Source organism: Conger conger, chromosome 1, assembly GCF_963514075.1.
Source record: "Conger conger chromosome 1, fConCon1.1, whole genome shotgun sequence".
NCBI lineage: Eukaryota > Metazoa > Chordata > Actinopteri > Anguilliformes > Congridae > Conger > Conger conger.
The window spans coordinates 24,128,529-24,150,718 of NC_083760.1; the positions used below are offsets into that span (position 1 = coordinate 24,128,529).

The 22,190-nt window shown below is 39.3% G+C and overlaps 2 protein-coding genes across 6 annotated transcripts; one reads left to right on the forward strand and one right to left on the reverse strand.

The window, feature by feature from the left end:
* Positions 1–142: 142 nt before the first annotated feature.
* pole2 (polymerase (DNA directed), epsilon 2) lies at positions 143–12,316 on the reverse strand. Of its 3 annotated transcripts, XM_061261165.1 has the most exons (20): positions 12,159–12,279; positions 11,464–11,598; positions 10,725–10,825; positions 10,399–10,474; positions 10,201–10,278; positions 9,657–9,750; positions 9,009–9,083; positions 8,826–8,909; positions 7,613–7,669; positions 7,352–7,400; positions 6,818–6,890; positions 6,216–6,388; positions 5,198–5,287; positions 4,984–5,038; positions 4,118–4,177; positions 3,400–3,477; positions 3,006–3,114; positions 2,143–2,319; positions 506–573; positions 143–282 (listed from the first exon to the last, which is right to left on the reverse strand). In XM_061261165.1, the coding sequence occupies exons 2-20, from the start codon at positions 11,568–11,570 to the stop codon at positions 264–266; spliced, it is 1,623 nt and encodes a 540-aa protein (XP_061117149.1). In that variant the 5' UTR covers positions 11,571–11,598; positions 12,159–12,279; the 3' UTR covers positions 143–263. The 3 variants fall into 3 exon arrangements, with proteins under 3 accessions (XP_061117149.1, XP_061117166.1, XP_061117157.1); XM_061261182.1 differs by lacking the exon at positions 11,464–11,598 and having other exon boundaries at positions 12,159–12,316; XM_061261173.1 differs by lacking the exon at positions 12,159–12,279 and having other exon boundaries at positions 11,464–11,605.
* Positions 11,567–22,040, forward strand: LOC133140909 (kelch domain-containing protein 1). Of its 3 annotated transcripts, none has more exons than XM_061261216.1 (13): positions 11,567–12,376; positions 12,745–12,815; positions 13,424–13,541; positions 13,660–13,769; positions 16,882–16,966; positions 17,050–17,133; positions 17,495–17,575; positions 17,757–17,815; positions 18,764–18,870; positions 19,010–19,082; positions 19,659–19,743; positions 20,185–20,237; positions 21,468–22,040. In XM_061261216.1, the coding sequence occupies exons 1-13, from the start codon at positions 12,272–12,274 to the stop codon at positions 21,640–21,642; spliced, it is 1,206 nt and encodes a 401-aa protein (XP_061117200.1). In that variant the 5' UTR covers positions 11,567–12,271; the 3' UTR covers positions 21,643–22,040. The 3 variants fall into 3 exon arrangements, with proteins under 3 accessions (XP_061117200.1, XP_061117191.1, XP_061117209.1); XM_061261207.1 differs by having other exon boundaries at positions 11,570–12,376; positions 18,761–18,870; XM_061261225.1 differs by having other exon boundaries at positions 11,571–12,180; positions 18,761–18,870.
* The last annotated feature ends 150 nt before the right edge of the window (positions 22,041–22,190 follow it).

A 22,190-nucleotide genomic window follows, 5' to 3' on the forward strand; every position in this document is an offset into this window, starting at 1 on the left:
AGCATATTCAACGTTTTATTATCTCACATTTGCTTTCCATAAAAAAGTAAAATGGTAAAAACATAATCAACTTTTAGCAGCTTAAATAATTTTATATTTTATTCCACCAAAACAAAAGTTTATAAGTACAAGAAAATAAGATAAAATACAATGGGATTCCATTAGTTTTCTGCATGCACATTTTCACACAATAACTGCACAGCCTCTGAGCAAGAGAAGATGGTGACTTATCAAATCTAGAAAACTCTTCAATCTTGGTTCACTTATAGACCTTGAAGTTTGCTGAAATAAACAAAAAGAAACTATTGTTTATTCTCTCAGGCACAATACCTACAGGGAAATCATTGAACATTCTTTGTCATACATTCATAGTGGTTTCCAGACTACACAAACAACATGGCAAAATGTACTCTGCTACAATATCTGGTTATCCTGTTTAGGTATGAATAAAACAATGTTTATTTGATTAATAAGGGAGGTAATTGGCTATAAATGAAGGACTTACCTATCCTCAACTGTCCGGTTAGAAGGGTAGTACACCTTAAAAGTAAACCCACTTTTTGGAAAGGAACCCTTGAAGAAAAATAAAATGAGGTGTCATGTCACTTGTAATTATATCCCCCAACCTCCCTAATTCTTTCTCCTGTTTTTCAAAACACATAACTGTACAATGCCCTAACATTACCGCTCCCCCCTGGACACAGCGTGTGCTGAGCATGTGCACTCCTACTTTAGACTTGCCTGTAAGTCAAAAACTATTTTTTGAACAAGGCACACAGTGAGGTACTTGTGCAACAGGGACCCAAAGCAACCTGACCAATTTAAAGTGATAGATCACTTTCAGTCTTTTTCATATATAAAACACAATTGCATTATTAATGGACACTCAGTGAGCACTTTTTTAGGGAGACATGTACGCCAGCTTGTTAATGCAAATATTTAATCAGCCAAACATGTAGCAGCAACTAAATGCATAAAGGCATGCAGACATGGTCAAGAGGTTCAGCTGTTTTTCAGACCAATGTCAGAATGGGGAAGAAATGTGATCTCAGAAAATGCTGATCTCCTGGGATTTTCACATACAACAGTCTCTAGAGAATGGTGTGAAAAACAAAAAAAACATCCAGTGAGCAGAAGTTCTGGGGGCAAAAACACACTGTTAATGAGAAAGAGGAGAAGGGCCAGACTGGTAAAACCTGCAGGAAGGTGACAGTAATGCAAATAACCACACATTGCAACAGTGGTATGCAGAAGAGCATCTCTGAACACACAATGCGTGAATGTTTTTTTACTTTACCAATAAGTAAAAAAAAAAAAAAAAGGCTAATAACTACCCAATAAAGGGCTCAGTGAGTGTATGTTTTCTATGGGCTCAGTCAGACAATTCACATTTTAATTTAAAAAACTGTGGTTTCCAGAGATCTTACATATGAACATATTATAGTGTTTATTCACCATTATAAACATAAATACCAGTTTTTATATTGGGCCAGCCAGTACAGTTGTTTTATCAGGTTGCATGCACCATAGGAAATAGGTCTAACTGAAAAAAATATTACATTATTGAAGACTAATTGTATAGATATATGCTGTGTACTCTGTACAAGTTGGTGTGAAGATACATCTAAAATATCCTAAAATGTGTTTTGTGTATAATCAGATTCCCTTTGTCTAATATTATATGTTGTCTAATATTACGAATATTGAAACCATTCAGCATGACAAATATGCCATAATAGAGAAAATCATGTAGAGAGCAAGTGACCTATTTTAAGCCCTCCCCACTTTTTGCAATGGCAGCAATAGGGTCCTGCCTACTGACTCATGTAATATATGCAATGTAATGGCAAATGTAATATGTGTAACTCATGTCACATATGTAATGTCATGACTCAGACACAGTCAACAAATGACATAGTCTAGACTAGCACTAGTGATATATAGATTAGACGGAGCAGCCTGCACTAAAAGCAAGCTGCCTCACAGATCATGACATCATTTCTACTGTCTGTGCTGTCGGTAACTCAAAATCTATTTCCGTAGTAAGAAGATACTCAATTTTCTTCACATAATTTTGTTAAAAACGTATCTGAATCAGGTCACAATTTAAGGCTAACTTGGTTTGGATTGGCAATGCCTTACCGGGTTAATGCAGAGGCAGTCAGTGCTGGAAATGTTGAAGGGGTCATATTTGTCTGCAAAGACAATGACGTCAGGCACGGGGTACACCCTCAGTGCATAGTCGTAGGCCCAGAAAACCGGGCTGACGTACAACGGCAGGGGGGTCAGGTGACCCTGGGACAAGATGGTCTTTACAAACTGTGGAGAAATTAAAAGACAGGAAATTAAATTTAACTTTGAGAAGCCATACTAACCACAAGTTATAGAGACAACTGTCTTTTAAACAAATATCACTGACCTAAACTCTAACCAGTCCAAACAATACATGCTGATAATAATGCATACATACAGTATACTAGGGAGTGGTCCACATTCCAACTTATAATCATTCTGTTATGACTCTTGTCATACACAGTAACATATTGTTGAATTACATGGTAAATAAAAAACCAAGGTAGACACAGAGGAAACATGTATTAATGTTCATACCTGCTGAAAGCAACTTTGCATTCATTTAAGACCACAGTACAAGAGTGAAAATGTCCGATGGTCAACAAGCTTGACAGTAATTTTTCTCTCATGGGGGAACTCATATCAGTCAAGACAATCTGCATGTACACAGCCATCATTTCTGTGCAGGCGCAGTGCATCTAGGCTTTAATTTGACACGCTGATATATATGTGGACCTGCAGAGAACCAGCTCTAACTTAATTCCCATTACAAAGCAACAAACAGCACGGCTAAATTGTAAATTGTAATTGTAATTGTTAACTGAATCAAGTAGTCGAGCAGCTGACAGGAACACAGCAGACCTCCAGGTCAAATGAGTTGCCTTGGATTTGTATTCTCCATCGATAATGGTCAATTTGTTCACTGAACTCACGTGGTTGGGAATATCCAGATTGCCACTTGGCAGGCGCACACAATTCCTGCACATTTTGTTCACCAGGTCTTCCCTGATCACCACAATCTCCTGACTGCAGTACTGGATCCTGATAAGGAAAGTAAAACGCAGTCCAGAATGTTTACAGTCAAACAATGATGACATCACTTATGTTATATTATTGTTGCAAAACAATGTAATGGACAATGCACGCCAATGCCGGCTCCAAAATGCAGGTCAAAGGAGTAGAAAAGATGAAAATAAAATGCTTATAGCTTGTGTAGACAGAATACACTGAACTACAATATTCCAGTAACTGCACTATTTTCTAAATCACCACCAGGCAAAATAATTGCAAAAAAACAAAAAAAACGGGAGGGGGCTTTAGCGTTACCTGCACGGGTTGGTGGTAAAAACAGAAAATGGTACCCTCTGTCTGAAATCCTCAGTGATGTAGTCAGCCAGGGGAGGTCTGGAGAGATGCATTCCCACAGCTTAAATCGAGCATTTCCAAAGGCAAAGCAGATACTATTGCTTTGCTGACACTTAATAGCTTATCCAGCACAAACACCACTACTCTCTTATGCCCTGATGATAAAAGTTAACGTTGCGTGACATCAAACAACTATAATCTCCTTCCCTCACCCTTTAGATGCTGCACTGCAAGCACCCTGACAAAAGAAGGCGGTAATTGGAAAGCTGTCAGAATCAAACTCCTGCTGTTGCCTAATTAAGATAATGACATTTCCCATTTCAAAGTTTGCCGTGGTGAGAATGACAAAGTTTAAAATCATGCAACAAGACATTTAGGAAAATGGGTGAGGAAAATAAACCCAAATGGATCATTGGACTATGCAAATATTTTCTATTCATCTTACACCTTGGATATCCCTGTAAGATGTTCTTTCAGTGCTGGAAATAATGCACAATGACAGTGCTAGACTCATCCTGGAGCTGGTGGTGAATTGAGTTCAACACAATTTACCTCCAAGACAATTGACCACATTTTGACAGCAGAATGAGATTTTCCACGATTGAGGGTAATATATGGAATGTGCAGCAAAAGCAGTGAGGTCTGGCCTTTCGTGCACACTGGTGACCTCTGTGCTCACCTGGGTAAGATTGTGCTAGGGCCAGGGTCTTCTGGGCCAGGGACGAACACAAAGCGGCTACTGCAGTGTTGGAAGAAAGACCGTTTTGTCAAAGGCGGTGAAAATCAAACCACCTGCTTCTTGCCATCTCTCATTTAATGGTAGAATAGGTCATTTTAGACTTCTAATGGTCAATAGCAGCAACAAATAACATCAGACCACAACACTGTTTATCCCTCCCCTTCTCTGTAAACGCACTGACGTTCAAACCCGAATTGAATGACTATAAACACATGCAGAGGGTGAGTCAACATGTCAGTCAGCCTTTTTCAATGATAGGAAGGGATTTACAATGTTGTCTTGTAACAATGATTAAACACAAAAATCTTAACTATTATTAAATCTTAAATCTTAACTACCCTTTAATGAACAGATTTCTGAATAAATATTGGGAAGCAAAAATAAGGAATCTGAAGAACATACTGCTGAAATAAATCACTTTAATAAAAAATTAAAAAGACCGGGCAGCATTCAGTTTAAGTATACATTTCCACCATTTTCTCCCCATTTTGAAATGCTGAAGCACAGGGGGGATTATTGTTACACCATGGAAGGCAGCCTGCTTCTTTTCACAGTGGCACAGGAAAAAACTTCACATTTAGCAAGCAGACAGCAGGTGTTCGATCGCCCAGCGGGGGTCGCTAGAGAGTGACGAGACTCACACCCCGGCCTACTGAAGCGTCCCTAACCAGGGGTGACACTAAAGCCAATTACGCATCCCCCTGCTGGCAGTGTGTTTGCAATTACTCTGCACAGTGAAGCAGCAGATTGCCCCGGTGTACACATTCATTAACTCAAACGTAATGGTCATTCTCCGGACATCTCACCTGCTGTGGATGCTGGGGTGTTCGCATATCAGATCTGCGAGCACCTTCAGAGATTCTGAAGGGAGAAAGAATTACGATTTTAGGAGCGTTTGCACCAATCTTCAGATAAAATAAAAGTGAAATTGCGGTCAATTTAAAACCACAGCACACACTGAGGAGATTGAATGTGGTTATTATAGCATAGGGCATGCCCGTCATCCACCGAGAGTCTCACCTTTGAGGGATTTAACCTGGTTTTTGCCGTAGGGAGCGGAGGAGAAGTTCCCACAGAAGACGAAGCAGGTGGGCGGCATTGCGGAATACCCTAGAACGAGCGGAAAGGAGGACTCGTATGTCACTGTCCAGCTCCTTTCCCCGGGGGAGAACGCATACTCCAACTCGCAGTCTAGTGGGAATTCACTCAAAACCACCTCATTTAACACTGGAACAGTCACAGCCCTGAATCAGACAGATGCACGCTACTTATTTCAGTGCACTGGCTTTCTTTTCCCTCCTGTGAAAACAGCCCTGTGATGTTCTCTGCACTATTGTGCAATATACACTTAGTGATCACTTTATTAGGTAGACCTGTACACCAGCTTGTTAATGCAGATATTTAATCAATCAGCCAATCATGTGGTAGCAACTAAATGCATAGTTTAAAAAATAATAAATAAAACAAAGTCTAAAAAGTAAGTTTAATAAATACCTAATAAAGTGCTCACTGAGTGTACATCCATGGTGTATAGTATTCAATTGTACACAAGAAACATTGCATTCACTTTCTTTTTAAAGTGATGAGTGCTGTCAAAAACATAGCTACATGTTTCAGCAGCTTTCTGTTAAATATCATCACTTATGTTAATTTAGTAAAACTGCATCCTACACTTTAATTTTTTTACTATTGGGTCCTTACAACTTATAGTTGTGCTTTTACAAGTAAGAAATTCCCACCTTGCCTTAGCAATGCAGTAACAATAGACAATAGACTTGCCAGTCGGCTTTACATCGGCACTGGAAGCAAACCCCTGATGCCAGTAGAGTGTATATACATATACATACAAGTTCTCAACTGCCCATGAGGAAACATTATTATTCTCTTTCTCGGCAGGTGAGATTATCTAGGACCATTCTCAAAGAAAGCCTAAATCACCATACTGCACAATCCAAAATAAGTATGTTACTGGATATACTGTAAGTGCAGCAGCTAAAGTTGCCCTCACAGTAAAATGGTGTGGGAAGCATTAGATCACCTGAAAACATTGTGTGAATTTTCTCCAGAACCTCCACACTATCCAGCCAGACATCGGAGACAAAGATGAACATGGCATCCTCGTTCTCCTCTTCCAGCTGCCTCAGCTTTGACGAAGCCTTCACTGAAGTGGACGAGGGGCCACCAAAGAAGTTAATGTCCCCATAATAGGCCCTGCAAGCAGCAAACCAACCAACCAACTTTTCATATGCGTTCACCAACCAAACAGAAACATGGCCCAAACATCATACAAAATGCTACAGTGAGCACTTGCTACCACAACGAAGGACCTTCAACTTCAGAGCACAGAATCGCCCTTAGAGAAGTGATAAAAGAGTGATGCCTCATGAATCTCACATTTGAAGCAGCTATCATGTGCCTTTGCCATGAAAGTGAGTCCATTCACTCACCTATGCATGAAGTAATAAAAGTGTAATCAAAGGGTTCCTGGCTTGACTGACCCGCAATCTCTGCAACAAGGCCACTGTTCTACTCCCGGAGATAAACCATATCAGAAGGGCTTGGGGGCGCCAGTTTTACCAAGTAGGGAGCAGAGGCTGACATTATGCCAGATTGAGAAGCGTGAACTTTTAGTCTGCTGACCTGGTAGTGGAGGAGGGTTCGATGGGGGGGAACCCGAAGGCATTGACATGGAAAATGGAGTCCTCATACCAGCCTGTCAGAGAGAGGGAGAGAGGAGGTTAATTTGCTATGCTGGGCTGTGAAGAGGGTGACAGTGCATTACAAATCTTCTGCAACAGCTTGGGAAAACTTTGTAGCTATTTTTTGCTCTTCCTAAAAATAGGGTCAACAACTTGTAATTCGAGAGACCAGACGGCCAGCACATGGCTTATTTGCCTAACTGACCGTGTAGGTCAAATATAACGAAGCACTTAAAATAAGCATGCATCTAAGGTTTGCCAACAGATAAGTTTCTCCAAAAAACTCCCGTTCAATGTACTCTTGTCCACAGATGTCCCTAATCAAGCGCCATCCACAACTATGTCTAATGAGACTGGCTGAAACGATGTCAGCTGTGTACAGAATCCACTGAATGAGGTATATATTTTGACAGACATTTACTATTCAGCTTTATACATAAATGTTTTATGAATCATTATAAATTATTCTCTTTACCTTCTGCCAAAACAAAGCAGGACTCTGTGTACAGACCACTGTGGAACTGGTGAACTGGGGGTTAAAGAAAATCTAAACACTCTCTGAATGGCAGACGTCTTCCTGCAAAGCAAATTTTAAAGCTATTTTTCAATCAGATGCAATCTGAGATAGCAGGGGTGAGGGGGGCTGGCTGCTTGCACTGCTGCACCAACACATCACAGTGTATGGTTAAGGAGTGCCTCATTTGGGCTTGCCGCAGGCTTAGTTTTAGAAGGATATTGCTTTGGAGATGTTAACTTGCACTGTGCCACTGGGGTCCTCCAAGTAGAACTTGCCCTGAGGGAGGAAAACAAATCACCGCAAGAATGAATAACTGGTTCCCCGTTGACATCCCTACAACCCATCATTTACACCTTTTTTTCCTGGCAAATGTACAAGGCACTGGCATATTATTGGAGCTCTCAACAGATTCACAACGTGTACTTTAGGGCTGACACAAAGCACAATCGCCTTTGCATATTGTATTAGGCCCAAATACAGTGAAGAAAAATTCTAAGATGGAACTACTGTGCGGTTTTAATATTCTGCTTGAAATGATAAACCACTCCAATTCTATCTGCTCCATCCTTAAATGCACATAGCACACTAAATCTATAATCAAAATCAATTTTATGGCAGAGGGTATCTATTTGTGAAGCATTAGCACTAACACAATTATGGAAGCAAATCAAGGATATACAGTACTGTGCAGAAGTCTTAGGCACCCTAGACTTTATTATATAGACGTTTATTTTTTTGTGTGTGTTAGTATAATAGAACACATTTGAGATTTCCAAATATTCTTTTTCCGCTGAAGGGTGGTCACAAAAAATATTGATTTGATTCAGTTTTTAACTATTCGGCCAAATTAATAAAATGTAATGTAAAATGTATAATACGTTTATTTAGGACCTTTCATTAAATTATTTTTGGAAGAATCTTATCTGTACAGAATGTTATACAGGTGCCTAAGACTTTTGCACAGTACTGTAAATGCATGTTTGGGGGGGGGGTATTCATGTTGTTTTCCTAGGTGGTTATTTTTGATGAGGGAGGAAATGTCGTCCCATCACATGCACAGAAATCATAATCAAATATGCTTGCCAACCCTGCATGTTTTGTAAAGCGTCCATAAAGAATTCTTGCAAAAAACTAGTCATTAATCCTTGTCACAAATATGAATATATGTTTTATACCTGTACAGGCATTCCTAAGGAAAAACATGCTATACTGAGGAGGACCAGAGGACAGGAGCGTGTAGGATACAACACCTGCAGCCATTTATGGCCTGTATTCTTCATCATGATTTGAATATACAATTCTCTGATCACTAGTCTGATGTGTGACAGAACAGGTCAAGGTATTACACCCTCATATGTGACAGGGTGTAGCCTCCCACATTGATAAGTGACAGTTCATATAGAACTATATGGTGATATGGCTTGGCTCTTACCTCTTTAAGCTGCGTTACCATCCCAAGAACAATCACCTCCCCAACCTTTGCTGTGCTTCCCAGCAGAGCTTCCACTGTCTTCAACTGAAACCAACACCATTTGCACAACAATTATCACATGACCATTTTTTCCCCTCCAACAGCTGGAACTACAAAAGCCAAAAGAGGGCATTTAGGTCCCACCTGAAATTTGTTCCTGCCTTCCTCTTGTGCTGATCCAATCACAGGAGGTGTGAAGAGCTCATGTCGGTGCGTTCGCTATGGAAACCGGGACATAATATCATGGAATATAGACTCCACTGCAGGAAGCATTTAAGTGGCATGCTAAAGTAATTTTAAGAATGGGAGTTTCTCCTTTGGGAAATCAGAATGAAGAGTGAGAGGGATGCTGGAGGCGGACTGTCGAAGATGAGGAAGCTGGTCTGCTTGTTAGTTAAATTTGCCTACTCTCACTAGCCGCTACTCTACTGATAAATGTTGAGAGACAGACGTGCAAAAGTCAAGGTTAGAGAAATGAAAATTTTTTTTTTTTAAAAGTCACGATTATTAATTCACTCTCACCTTGATGTTTGTCTAATTTGACAAACTGCGCAATCTTACTTTAAACCGGCAAATGCCGCTGTTTGTCATTAGCATGCAACGCAGTCTTATTCATATTCTTATTTTTCTTTTAATCAATTTTTATTTTTTAACCTAACGTTAAGGCGGAGTCATTTTTTGTTAAGGCGGCCCGCCTTAACTATAAACCACTGCAGGAAACACTGGATGGACAAGTAGAGGTTGGGTAGGAGGATGAATGTGTAAAGGGCAGAGTTGCCGGAGGGTGCTGACCTGCTGGAGGATGGTGTAGCGTTCCCTGAAAAGCTCTGCCTTATCTCTGGCAGCACCACAGAGACTTGGGGTGGGGTGATTGGTCATGGCAATTCTGAAGGGGAAAGACACTTTTCACATGTACACTAGTATAATCACACATTACATATTTGAGCAATATTCCTGAACACAATCACTACAAATTCTAAGCCGTCTGCAAAGGAATAACTACAGACCTCATGGCTGTGATAGTCTGGAATCAACATTAAGGGCTGCTATGGAACCGCAAAAAATGGGATAACAAAATGGCTAACAGTCACAGTGAAACACAATTTAAAATACTCTTTCTCAAAAGGTTTTTATGCATTTTATATTCCAGGGGTTGTGCAACAGTTGGGTTTGAGAGCGGATTTGGGGTTTGTTCCTGGATAGACCAAACTACAGCTGATTTACAACTAAAGTGCACTTACATGGAGACATCAAGAGATAAGAACATGCGCTACATAGACTGAGCACAACTGCATCAAATAAGTACCCACTGCCCACGGCTTGTGTCTATACTCACGGCACAAATTTCTTCCTCTCGGTGCTGTAGATATATCTTGGCACATCAAATGCTCCGATAATGTTGAAAACATTGTCACTGAAAATAAGCAGAACAAAAAACAATGAACAAGGACTGAAATATAACAGCCAGCACATACAAAATGAGCAGTGTGCCTATGAAAATCAGGGCATTGTTCATTATGGGGGGATAACTCACATGGTTTCATCACATGACTGGCTGCACTCCTGAACAGCAGTTTCCACCACTGACAGCTCAATCATACTACAGGACACTGTGGGCAAAAAGTTTGATGACTAGGTTGAGGTAAGCAGAACACAGATGAAATAAGATGCTGCGCAGCACAGAGTGTATGTACTAAATCAAAATAAGAAGTGCATATGCATCAATGGTTCAAAGTTTATTTGCACCCCCCCCCCCTCCAAAAAAAAAAAAAATAATAATAATAAAAAAATAAAAAAATAATAATAATAATAATACACCATAGCCTAACCAGAAACATAGAAGGAGCCTATTTAACTTACATGGCTGTTTCTCCACTGCATCCAGCACTTTCTCAATAGCATCATCCAGCTCCACTGCACTGACAGACTCCAATACCTCCAACAGATACCTGCTGGCTTCACTGTATGCAGAAAACAATCCCCATCCTATAATTGCTTCAGCTGTTTTGGGAGTCCAAAACATTACCAACTCCTGATCTAGAGCAATCCGTTTCTATATAGGCACCAGATAATGCGCTGCACTTTTTCATGGATGACTGCTATAATGTGAACTTGTGTTTCTATTTCATGGAATTCCCAAACAAATCTTAGGTCAATAACTATAACAATGACAACTTTCGCTGACATCATGATCAGTGGCTGCCAGTGCAGTGGAATCACTGATTATTTCAAAGAATATAAAAACTGTAGCTACGTTACACAAGTGTACCCAGACATTAACTGAATAACTCATCTTTATGTCATGAATCACGTGACAGCAGTCATGAATGATGATACAGACGTGCGCATCATACAAAGGCGAGATCTGTTAACATATAAAATCAATGTTAAGCACCTCGATCCACTAACCGTAATACGGATGTAAAGAAACGAGCTACACATAGGGGACTCCATTGTTTTTAGCCAAGCTAGCAACCTGTTAGCTAATATGAGTTAACTTGTCGAGAGAACAATATCGTTAGATCTTGCAAATCTCGTAAAATATTAACTTGTAATTATTAACTTAATTGATAATGTGTGAGGAAAACGCAGAACATACGGTCGAAGCATAAGCCCTCGCATTTTGAAGCCAGCAGACACTTTCGTCTTTATTTTTCGACTCTCCATCTTCAACAGTTCGCGCGAAATTTTGCACTTCCGCTCCATTCACAACTTCGCCGGGGATGACGTCCCTCTGTAAACTCCAAAGGAGAGTATGGTTTTTGCACTATATCCTCATACAGATAAGAAGTTCCGTTTATTGAGTTGATTTTTGGGGAGTTTAGAAGTTCCGATTGTATGAAATGCGAGTGAATATCTTTGTTGACATTGACAACACCTTTACGCTTAATCATATTTCGTTTTGTATCTTCTTGCTAAAGACTATTTTTGTAAGAGGTTGCATGGTCTTAAAGCTAGTAGACCGTGTCAGCATGGAAATGCTAACTTTCGTGATTCGCATGTATGGTCGGCATTTAATGTAGCCTACATAGTTACGTGTACATGTACTAGAACATAAGATTTTAGAGACTCTAATGGTCTCCTCTTTTTTAAATGCACATTTTGTATATATTTATTTATGATTGCTTATTTTGAATAGGCGCGAACCAAGCAAAGACAAAACAATAAATTGGCATTTCAAAGCAAACCTGTGGCCAATTATAGTTTTTCATACCGCTATTTCAGTGCACAAAAATACGCCACTTTAAACTGCGTTCGGTTAAGGAAGAAATGCGTAATTTAAACCACCCATACTTAACGAACTTCATCGCTTTCCGTAAGAGCTCTTTCCGTTTCGCGTCATGTTTTCATGTACACTCCTGGAAATAACTTCATAGTCACATAGCGTACATGTCAGTTATTCTTAAATGGATTTGGCCACGGACTACACTGCAGGGCTTGTGGCCCGTGAACGAAGTGGCCACACGGCTTTAGTGGAAGGAGGTTTTCTTTACGTTTGGGGGGGTTATGTGGTAAGCAAAAAATGGTCACCAAATCAAGATAAAATCGTACTGGTGTTGTTTTGGAAGTAATGCCGTTATCTCAGGCTTACCCAATCAACACAGGAATGTACAACTTCTGCCTAAATGTATTTTTTAAAGCGAAGTGCAGGCAGGAGTCCAGTGCCTCTTTTTCTAGTAGGGTACGAATATGAAAAAATCACAATATTTGGATAATTTTGGAGTGTTCGAACCATATTGGCTTAATAGTGTAGCTAAGCATGATGACATTTTCGTTGTAATTTTTTCTAGGACGACCATTTATTATTTAGTTTTTGGCATATTTCACTTGGAAACGTTCGTGTGTCCTGTAGCATATTTTGTTCAATTGTTCCTTGTAGTCAATTGGTGATGACGAAGTTTTCCTACCCAATGATGAAATCTGGCTCTATGACATAGAGAGTGGTGTATGGTAAGTTATCAATTATTGCCCTTGTATTCTTTGAACAAATATAATATAGGGTCGTGTAGGGTCAACATATGTGATGGTATTTCCATTTCCCAAGCATGTGTGTGTTGTGCTACAGTACACAAATTCACAACTATCTACTATTTCTTAAAGACATGACACGCTTATAAATTGTGGAGGTGCGTTTGGGAATGACAGAAATGTTGCATTGAGTGCCAGCCCTTTACAATTGTGTGTGTCAAAACTTTTTTTGAATGCTCAGGAAAACTAAAATGAAGGATACCAAGTACTTATGCTGCTGTACATACACATCTTACACAAGTTACAGCATCTATTTTGGTGTCATTGTGATTGCTGCTGTAATACTAAGATCCTCGTTATCCTAAAACATTTCCTGAAAGCATATAGTCAATTTTAAGTCTTTTTAGTGCAGTTTTATGAAGATATTAACTCTGTTCACATACTGCTTATATTATTAAGGAGTCATTGTTCAGATTTCATCAAGACTGTACTGATACAATGTAAGTTTGTTGGTTAGGGAGCCAACATTAACACAGCCCATAAACTGGCAACTCATTTCCTTTTAATTTCCTAATGTGTGCTTTAATTAGGGAGACTCATGTGATGCGAGGGGAAGTCCCTCCCCCAATGTCTGGGATGTGTGGCAGCTGTCTGAATGGAGAGATGTACATCTTTGGAGGCTGCAATGAAGATGGCCACACCAATCAGGTCAATGCTCCAAACAGTGACATTAAAAATGTGGGCGAGTACCGCATAGGCTGGTTTGTATTCACTTCCTGTAACACTGTACCACTTTTGCCCAAGTGTAATTCTTCCTCCTTTGTAGCTTTACAAAGTGAATGTCTTGGATGGGGAATATACCTGGAAGAAAGTGAACAGCAGAGGTTCCCCACCCACCCCAAGAGATAAGCAATCTTGCTGGGTGTACAAAGGCAGGTAGGAGCCCTTTAGATGGAGCAATTCTCAATCATAAATGCTTAGGTATATATTTAATGCTAAGCACGACAATATATCATCAGAACTATGGCAGTGACTTAGTTAAAAAATAAATTTTAAAAAAGCAACTTTCATTAAAAACAGGTTGAAATGATGCAGGACATATTTAAAGTTTCATAATGGGTTTTAAATCATTTTTATTAGCTGTGGGGATTGAAGACATCAAACAAATATGGAGACGGGGAGCTTTTTACCTGCATAAACTTCTAACTGGGAAGGATCAAGCCAAGATTAATGATATCATAATTAAAATGACCTTATTAACAAAAGCCAGTGATAGTAGTCATTTGTTATGGTGAACAGAGACATAGTGGGTGCATTTGTTACACAATCACACAGAGTAGTTTGTGAAATCTATTGAGTCACCCAAAACGATTTTACCCAGTCCTACCTGCAGTGCACAGTGCTTTTCCTTTGCCCACAAAGCATTTCACGAAACCTATTGACATGACTCACAGCTACTGAAGGTGAATGGAGCATTCATGCATTTCTTTCTGATAATTACCCCATGGCAGGGGTAGGTTTTATTATTTCTTCAGTTATTTATCTGTTTATACACACTCATACACACACATATACCGTAGGGCCAGTTTAGCAAACACAGATTAAGCCTAGTCCTAGATTAAATGACATTTGGAATGGACATTCGCATATAAAATTCAATTTAGTTCAGGATCAGAAGCTTAATCGGTGTCTGTGACACTGTCCCATAGTTTATTAGCAATATGGTTGCAAGGACTGAAATTTTATTGTGAAGATATTTTCCTCAGTCAATGTTTTTTTTCTGTAAACAATATTTCAGTGACTTGTTCAGAATGACATTATTTTTTCTAATTAATTTCTTCACGGGCAGTACAATAACACCTCAATGATTGAACGCCTTTGGATCCATCCAGTAATATCTACCATGGAGACAGAGATGGATGCTGTAGAAATGGGATCAATGCGTCACGATGTCTTGTTATAATATCGTGCCTTTCGGTTGTTTTTAAATTAATGGTGAACATAATGGATATTGTCAGTATATTCATTTAGTTTGTTAGTATAATACTTGCATAAGTAGATCTAGTGAATAGGTCAAGGATCCATTCATTTTGTAATTCTGAAAAGCGAAGATAAAAATCTGTGGTGGAAGAGAGGCCACTTTATTTCAGTAAAAATACAGTCATTTCTCATTTGTCTCCATTTTCCACATACAGTGGGGTGCAAAAATGTGGGCACCTCCTGATTTAAATGTCTGTTGCAATGAATCTGTTAGTGTTAGTGTAAATGGTACAGAGGTAAACATATGACCTTCCTGCAAATTTTGAAGCAAGCTTTTTATTACTGTTCATAAATTATAAAAAGAGAAAAAGGCCCTGTGCAAAATTGGAATGTTTAATCCGATTTCTAAGGCCCAGACCCTGGTGATTTATTAGGGCTTCAGTGAGTCAGATGAGTATAATTCCAGGGCTGAGCTTTTTATTCTGAAGTAACTCCATGCCTTCTAAAGTATCTAACTGCAGTGGCTGTTCTGTCTGGTGTTAACCACCACGGGTTTCTCTGAACAGTTATCCAAGGATTTCTGAATGAAGATGGTTAATTTCCACCAAGGAGGAGAAGGCTACAAAAATGCTCTCAAAGTTTCAAACCACATATTTCCACTGTCTGAAACATTATTAGAAAATGGAAGATAAATGGAACAGTTGAAGTCAAGGCAAGGTCTGGAAGACCAAGAAAGATTTCAGATAGAACGGCCCAAGACCTGTTGAGAAATGCTCAGAAGAACCCACACATCACTGCAAAAGATCTGCAAAAAAGAGTAGCAGACACAGGTCTAGCTGTTCATATGACAACAATACAATATGCTTTAAACAACAAAGACCTACATGGCATGGAGTTCCCAAAAATAACGACTTTGACCCAAAATTAAGCCCTGAAGTATGCAAAATAAAACATTGAGAAGCCTTTGGACTGATGAAACCAAACTGAACTTTTTGGTCACCACCAAAAAAGGTATAATTGGAGAACTAAAAAGTTGAGAAGAACACCTTGCCAACTGTGAAGCATGGAGGTGGATTCATTATGTTTTGTGGTTGTGTGGCAGCTGGGGGCACTGGAAATATTGTGCAAGTGTAAGGAAGAATGGTTTCCATCAAATATCAAGAAATTCTAGAGTTGGAGAGAGGTTGGGCATTCCAGCAAGACAATGATCCAAAGCATACCTCGAAATCAACCATGAAGTACCTCCAGGAAAGACGGAAGGTTTTGGAATGGCCACCACAGTACCCAGATTTGAATATTATTGAAAATCTGTGGAGAGATCTCAAACGTACATGCCGTACATGCAAGCAGGTCGAAGAATGTTTCTGAGCTAGAGGTGTTCTGCCAGGAAGATTGGGAAGAAAGATATCCAAAAACGAGAATTGAAAGACTCTTAGCTGGCTGCAGGAAGCATTTGAAAGCTGTTATAGTTGCCCGAGGAGGAGTTACAAAGTACGAACTGTCAGGGTTCCCAAACCTTTGCACAGGGCGTTTTTCCTTTTTTTTTTCTTTTTTTTTAACTGTAAAATCATGTCATGTTTAACATTGTACCATTTAGAGGTCAGGTTCGCTTCTGTTCACTTAGACATTAATTGTAAAAGGTGTTTTGACGACGGGTGCCCAAATCTTTGCAGATTGTTTATTAAATTGTATTTCTAGCTATCTACCAATGTGTGGGTGCATTAATTTGCTATTTGTTTCATTCCTGGAAAGTACATAGCCTTTGTGAAAATGTATTAATGCTTCCTGTCCCTCTCTCTCTCTTCCTCAAGAAACTGCCAGCAAAGTGGAAAAACCACTAAGTGAAGGATGTGTGTTTACTGTCCTTAGGGATTTAATTAATTGAAGTCTTACAAGCATACCTCCAGCATATACTCTAGCAAAGAACGCAGCAGGTGATAGATTCAAGCAGGTAGAAATACACAATCAGACAGAAATTGTGTTATAACACAAAACTACAGCAGATGCACACTTTTTGCACACTTTTTCTTTTTGCTGATATGGATGTGATGCCATTGTATTTTTGTAGGCTCATCTACTTTGGCGGGTACGGTCACAAGCACCTCAGACAGCTGGACAATTCCAGGAGTTTTGTTATGGATGAGGCATTATGGGTAATTTAATGTTTGTGTTTATTTTATAATCTGGTGGTGGTAGTAATGCAGCAATTGTAATGCTTGTGTGAATATGTTCATAGGTAGAAGAGGTCTTTTGGGGGTGGAACAATGAAGTCCATGTATTTAACCCAAGCACAGCCTCCTGGAGTGACCCTCATACTCATGTAAGGATCATGAATGCACATTGTATTACACATGAAGGGCCTTTATTCATGACTGAAGATTTTAGGATTTGAAGTTGTTTCCATACACCCTTACAGATCAGATGCACCCTTACTAGTCATAGTATACAGTGAGCTAAAGTGTCAAATGTGACAAAAATAATCATCACCAGACCGTGGGTTTTTATTTAATCAAAAACTCTGCACATACAGTAAGAAAATGACCTCAAACATTAACATAATGAAAAAAATCATTCCAAGAATATACCAGCCAGTAAAAAGATTCAATGATTGGGCTTTTTTCAGACAGTCCATGAAGTGTTAGCTCTCCCTAGTAAGTGAGCCTTGTTAATTCTATTGACAGGGTGTTGCTCCAGCCCCCAGGGCTGCCCACGCAGGTGCTACACTGGGCAGTAGAGGGTACGTGTGTGGGGGCAGAGTGATGGTGAGTACCAGTGCTTTTGCTGGACCTTGTTCCGTGTTAGGGCTGCTCCTCTTCAGCATTAGCTATAGGGTGAGGCCTTAATTGCCCAGTTAAATGAAGCCTAGGTTCTGATTCTGTAACTGCAAATGTGGTTGTTTGATGGACTCCAGGGTGAGGTGACTGCTATGGTTTCTCTCATTAGGAGGCCAGGATGAGTGACATTCACTGTCTGGACCTGGAATCTTGGACATGGACTGAAGTGTAAGCATCTCTCAGTACCATAAGTTGAATTATGGAAAAGAATATGACCCCAATTTGTAACTTATATTCTATATATAATATTATATCTAAATGAAATAGGGCCCATACAAATTCTGGACTATGTTACTTGAAAGGCATCCTACCATTGTTTTACCCATTATCTTCAAAGTAGCACCTTAGAAAATCTTTTTAGCAATTAAAGGAAAATGTCAATAGTAACACATTTATTCATCCTTTTTCTAAACCACTTATTTCTGATCAGGGTTATGGGGAGATACATGAATCCACCCTCGACAGGTAGCCAATCAGTTGCAGGGTACAAACCATTCACTCACACATTCATATCTACAGGCCATTTTATAGTCTCCAATTAGCATACTGCATGTCTTCGGACTGTGGGAGGAAACCAGAGTACCCGGAAGAAACCCACACGGACATGGGGAGAACTCCACACAGAAAGGTTGTGATTCAAACTCAGTACTTTCTTTCTGCGAGGTGACAGTAGGGATGGGCATTTTCAGTATTATGGTTCGGTTCACTGCCGACATTTAATCAATTAACCGATTAAAAATCTATTTTTAGAACTCTTGTGAAATGCTGCACAAGCATGCTCCAATAGGCTGGACCACAGCCAGAACAATAAAAGCCAGTATAAGCAGATTCATTAGATATATTACTGCACAATAGGGGCATCATTTCAGGCAAAGAATGACTTAATTAATTTATGGTTGCATGAAAGACAAAATGTCTATAGCAGTGTATAATTTCCATTTCAGATATTGACACTAGTACGAAATAGGTGGGAATTGCCCTCTAGGCGGGGGGCAAAGTGGAAAGGGTTAAAATCTAATGTTTAGAGCTCAAAACTCATTTAACAATTGTCTTCTAATGTAGTGTGTAGCAAGGGTGTTCATTGCCCATTTCCTCTGATTATGTTCTTTCTAGTAGACCCATGTCTCCGATACCTAGGGGGCGCTCATGGCACACGCTCACTGCAGTTTCGGACAGCGCCTTATTTTTATTCGGTGGAATCAGCATTGACTGTGCTCCGCTGAGTAAGTCTACCCTCAGCATTCCACTGGAAGCCTCTTCGAGTAGGCTTATTTGCCCCTAGTATAACAGTGTGCTACATATTCCAATAGTGTATAAACCAAGGTAACCATCACAAAACACCCATTTAAAATATCTCTATAGGTGATGGCTGGATATTCGATATCGAGACAAAGTTGTGGAGAGAGCTGGAGCATCCACACAAGGACAAGCCAAGGTACATAACCCCTGTCTGGGGATCTGAATATAAGAGGTTCATGGGTTCAGACTGTTCTGCCTATGAATAAACTGACCATGCTCAGTAAACCGAGTATTTCATAATCCCTGTTTTATCACTGGTGAGTTAGATCGGCTGACTGTCTTGTTGTCGTCTTTATGTATTCTTTTTTTCTTATTCACAAGAAGCTTCTTGGGTTGTTTGGGTACCTATGAGCTGCCTTTACCAGATGCATCAGTTGGTCAATTAGCTGCATGCATTTTGGAATATGCTAAAACCTGAGTATGCATTGGACAGGTTTTTTTAAAAGAAGAAAAATGCATTTGACCAATTGTGCTTGGAAAGGTTGATTGCTGAGCTGATGTCAGTATGAATTAACTTTTGTCTGTGTTTCGGACGACTATACATAAGTTATTGCATTTCATATTGCCATTTGTACCCCTTTGCTCAGAAAATCTATCAAACCATCTTCATTTTGGAAGTGCTTTAACTTACATCAGTCTCTGAATATGCTTATGACATTATACCCCTCCTTTATGTATGGCAACCAACAATCTCCTTTATCTCGGCTCTCAGGTTGTGGCACACAGCAAGTCTAGGAAGGGACTCTGATGTCATTGTGTTTGGGGGAAGTCGGGATGACATTTTATTGGTGGATAAAGTATGTACTGTTTTTTTGTTTGTTTGTTTGTTTTTTTGGAGAGATGAGGAACAGCCTGATTCATGTCTCGCTTGTTTACTTTATAATCTCACATAAATAGTGTACATTCATTCATAGCGTAAACATTGTGGGATTTTGGAAATAAGATTTAGATTTAGAGCAGGAATACTCAAATATGGCCAGTTGTACTCCTGGTTTTAGTTCCTCCCCTCTATTCAGGGTTGATATAAACCTCATACACCAGGTGAGAGTAATGTCTGGCCTATGAGTTACATTACTGACCTATGGACTATCAGGCAGAAGAGAAAACCTGGAGTACTACTGGCCTTGAGGTCCAGTATCCTTGGTTCAGATAATACAACCTTTGTACTGGTGGACTTTTGACACCACCAGAGGGCGCTTAATTAAGCACACGCTGATGAGAACTTTTTGCTTTTCTAGGGTCACTGCAATGACGCACTTGTTTTCCAGACCCAACCATACACCCTCCTCAGGTAACATATTATTTTCCTAAGCACAATATTTGTAATTTAGGGGACAGCTGAATTATTAATAGGGATCTGATTAATAGCAGGCTTTTCAGCAGTGAAGCCTCACCTCGCTTCTGAATGGCAACTTGGTGCTGCTCCCAGCCATTCCCTGGCGAAGTATCAGGAGGCTGAGTAGCATTATGTGTGCTTGATTGTCATAGGTAATGAGATTTTAAAAAAACCTACAATCACACCTATTTGGCTCAAAGTCAATTAAGGTAGACATAGTCCAAAGGCCTCTCTCAATGCATTTTATTCATGTGCATACTGATAAACATTGCAAAACTGGAAAAAAAAACAAAAAGAAAAACCGAGATTATTGGTGATTTTATTCATAGCTACATAGCATAGCCACTTGGCCACAATGAGAGATACTTTTGATTATTATTTGGTAGATTCCACATACTGTATTTCTGCCTTCCTCTGAATTCTGTCTTGAAGTCCTTGAATCTTTGTAAAAGTTGGCAGGGCCAGCAAGACAAACTTGGGCCCACATAATGTGAAGCTGATGCCTCTTGCTTTCATAAAACGTATTCCATCACAAAATAAATACTGCAGCTACTTGAGGTTATACTGGAGTTTAATTGAAGTACAATGCAGTCAAAATGCTGAACTCCTTCATGTGCAGTACTCTACTTCATGAGTACTGCACTTGAAGGAGTGAAACTACATTCTACATGTAACTGCAGTATACATTTAATAATAAAAAATTAAATAAATACAGTACCAGTCAAAGGTTTGGACACACCTTGCCTTTTTCTAGCTTTTTTGATTTGTGTTTTATTTCCACAGTTTGTAATGAAGCAATTAATGTGTGGTCAAAGTGCAGATTCTCATATTTTATTAAACCATGTTTTTATACATTTTGGTTGCACCATGTAGTAATTACAGCACTTTTTAAACATAGCCCCCCATTTTAATGTTTGAGACAAATTAACATAATGTCAAATAAATTGAAAAAAAAATTAATCGGAAAAAGCAGAAAGAGGCAAGGTGTGTCCAAACTTGTCTGGTACTATATATATATAGAACAGGCTACTGTAGTAATAGGCCTACTGCAATAATTACAACCTTTGCAATTATTTTTTGTAATGCATAGACTTTGTAAAACCTTCCAGTAACATTTGACTTGAAAACACATGGAGGCTGTAATGATATAGAATTACATGTTTCTATTGTGTTTTATTCTTACAGGTCATGTGAAGATTACATCGGGAGGAATCCGGAGGTGCTACAGGACCAGTTGTTGTGGTTACCACGAAAGCTAAAGCAATCAATACTAAAAAGGATTTCTTTTTTCAAGCAAACTGCTAAATCTCAGGAAATAAGACATGGCAGCATATGGACAAGCCTGCAAAGATTGCAATAATTTAATGGTATATGATCATGTCAGGTGTTTGTCATTATATACAATGTAATTGCTGCTGAATTTATATGAGTACATCGTCCAGAAGATCTATGTTTTTACTACATAAAACCATTATTTCATGTTTGCTTAACTGTAAAATCCAGCTATGACCAGCTTGAAATACCAGCTAGCAGCTGTTTCAAATCATAGCTTGAGCTGGTCAAACCATGTTGAGTATGGAGCTGGTCTAACTGGTCAGCCAGCTGTAATTCAAAACCTAAGTTGAGCTATTTTTTTCAGCTGGGTAAAAACATATTCTGTCGGTTATGTAAAAAGAGATTTTGTTTTCTAATTTTACCAAAGTTTAACGTGCAAGATACGTAGTTATGAAGTACAACAACAGTACAACAAATCAAATAAAACCCAAATTTGTATCCTGTACGTTGTAGGTATCTATTTTGTTTGCATTCATGCATTGAGTCCTGCACACACTTGGTTGGCATAGCAACCACAGACTCTCGTTACTATGGTTTCGCAAACAGACTATTTGGATTGTAAGTGGCGCAGGT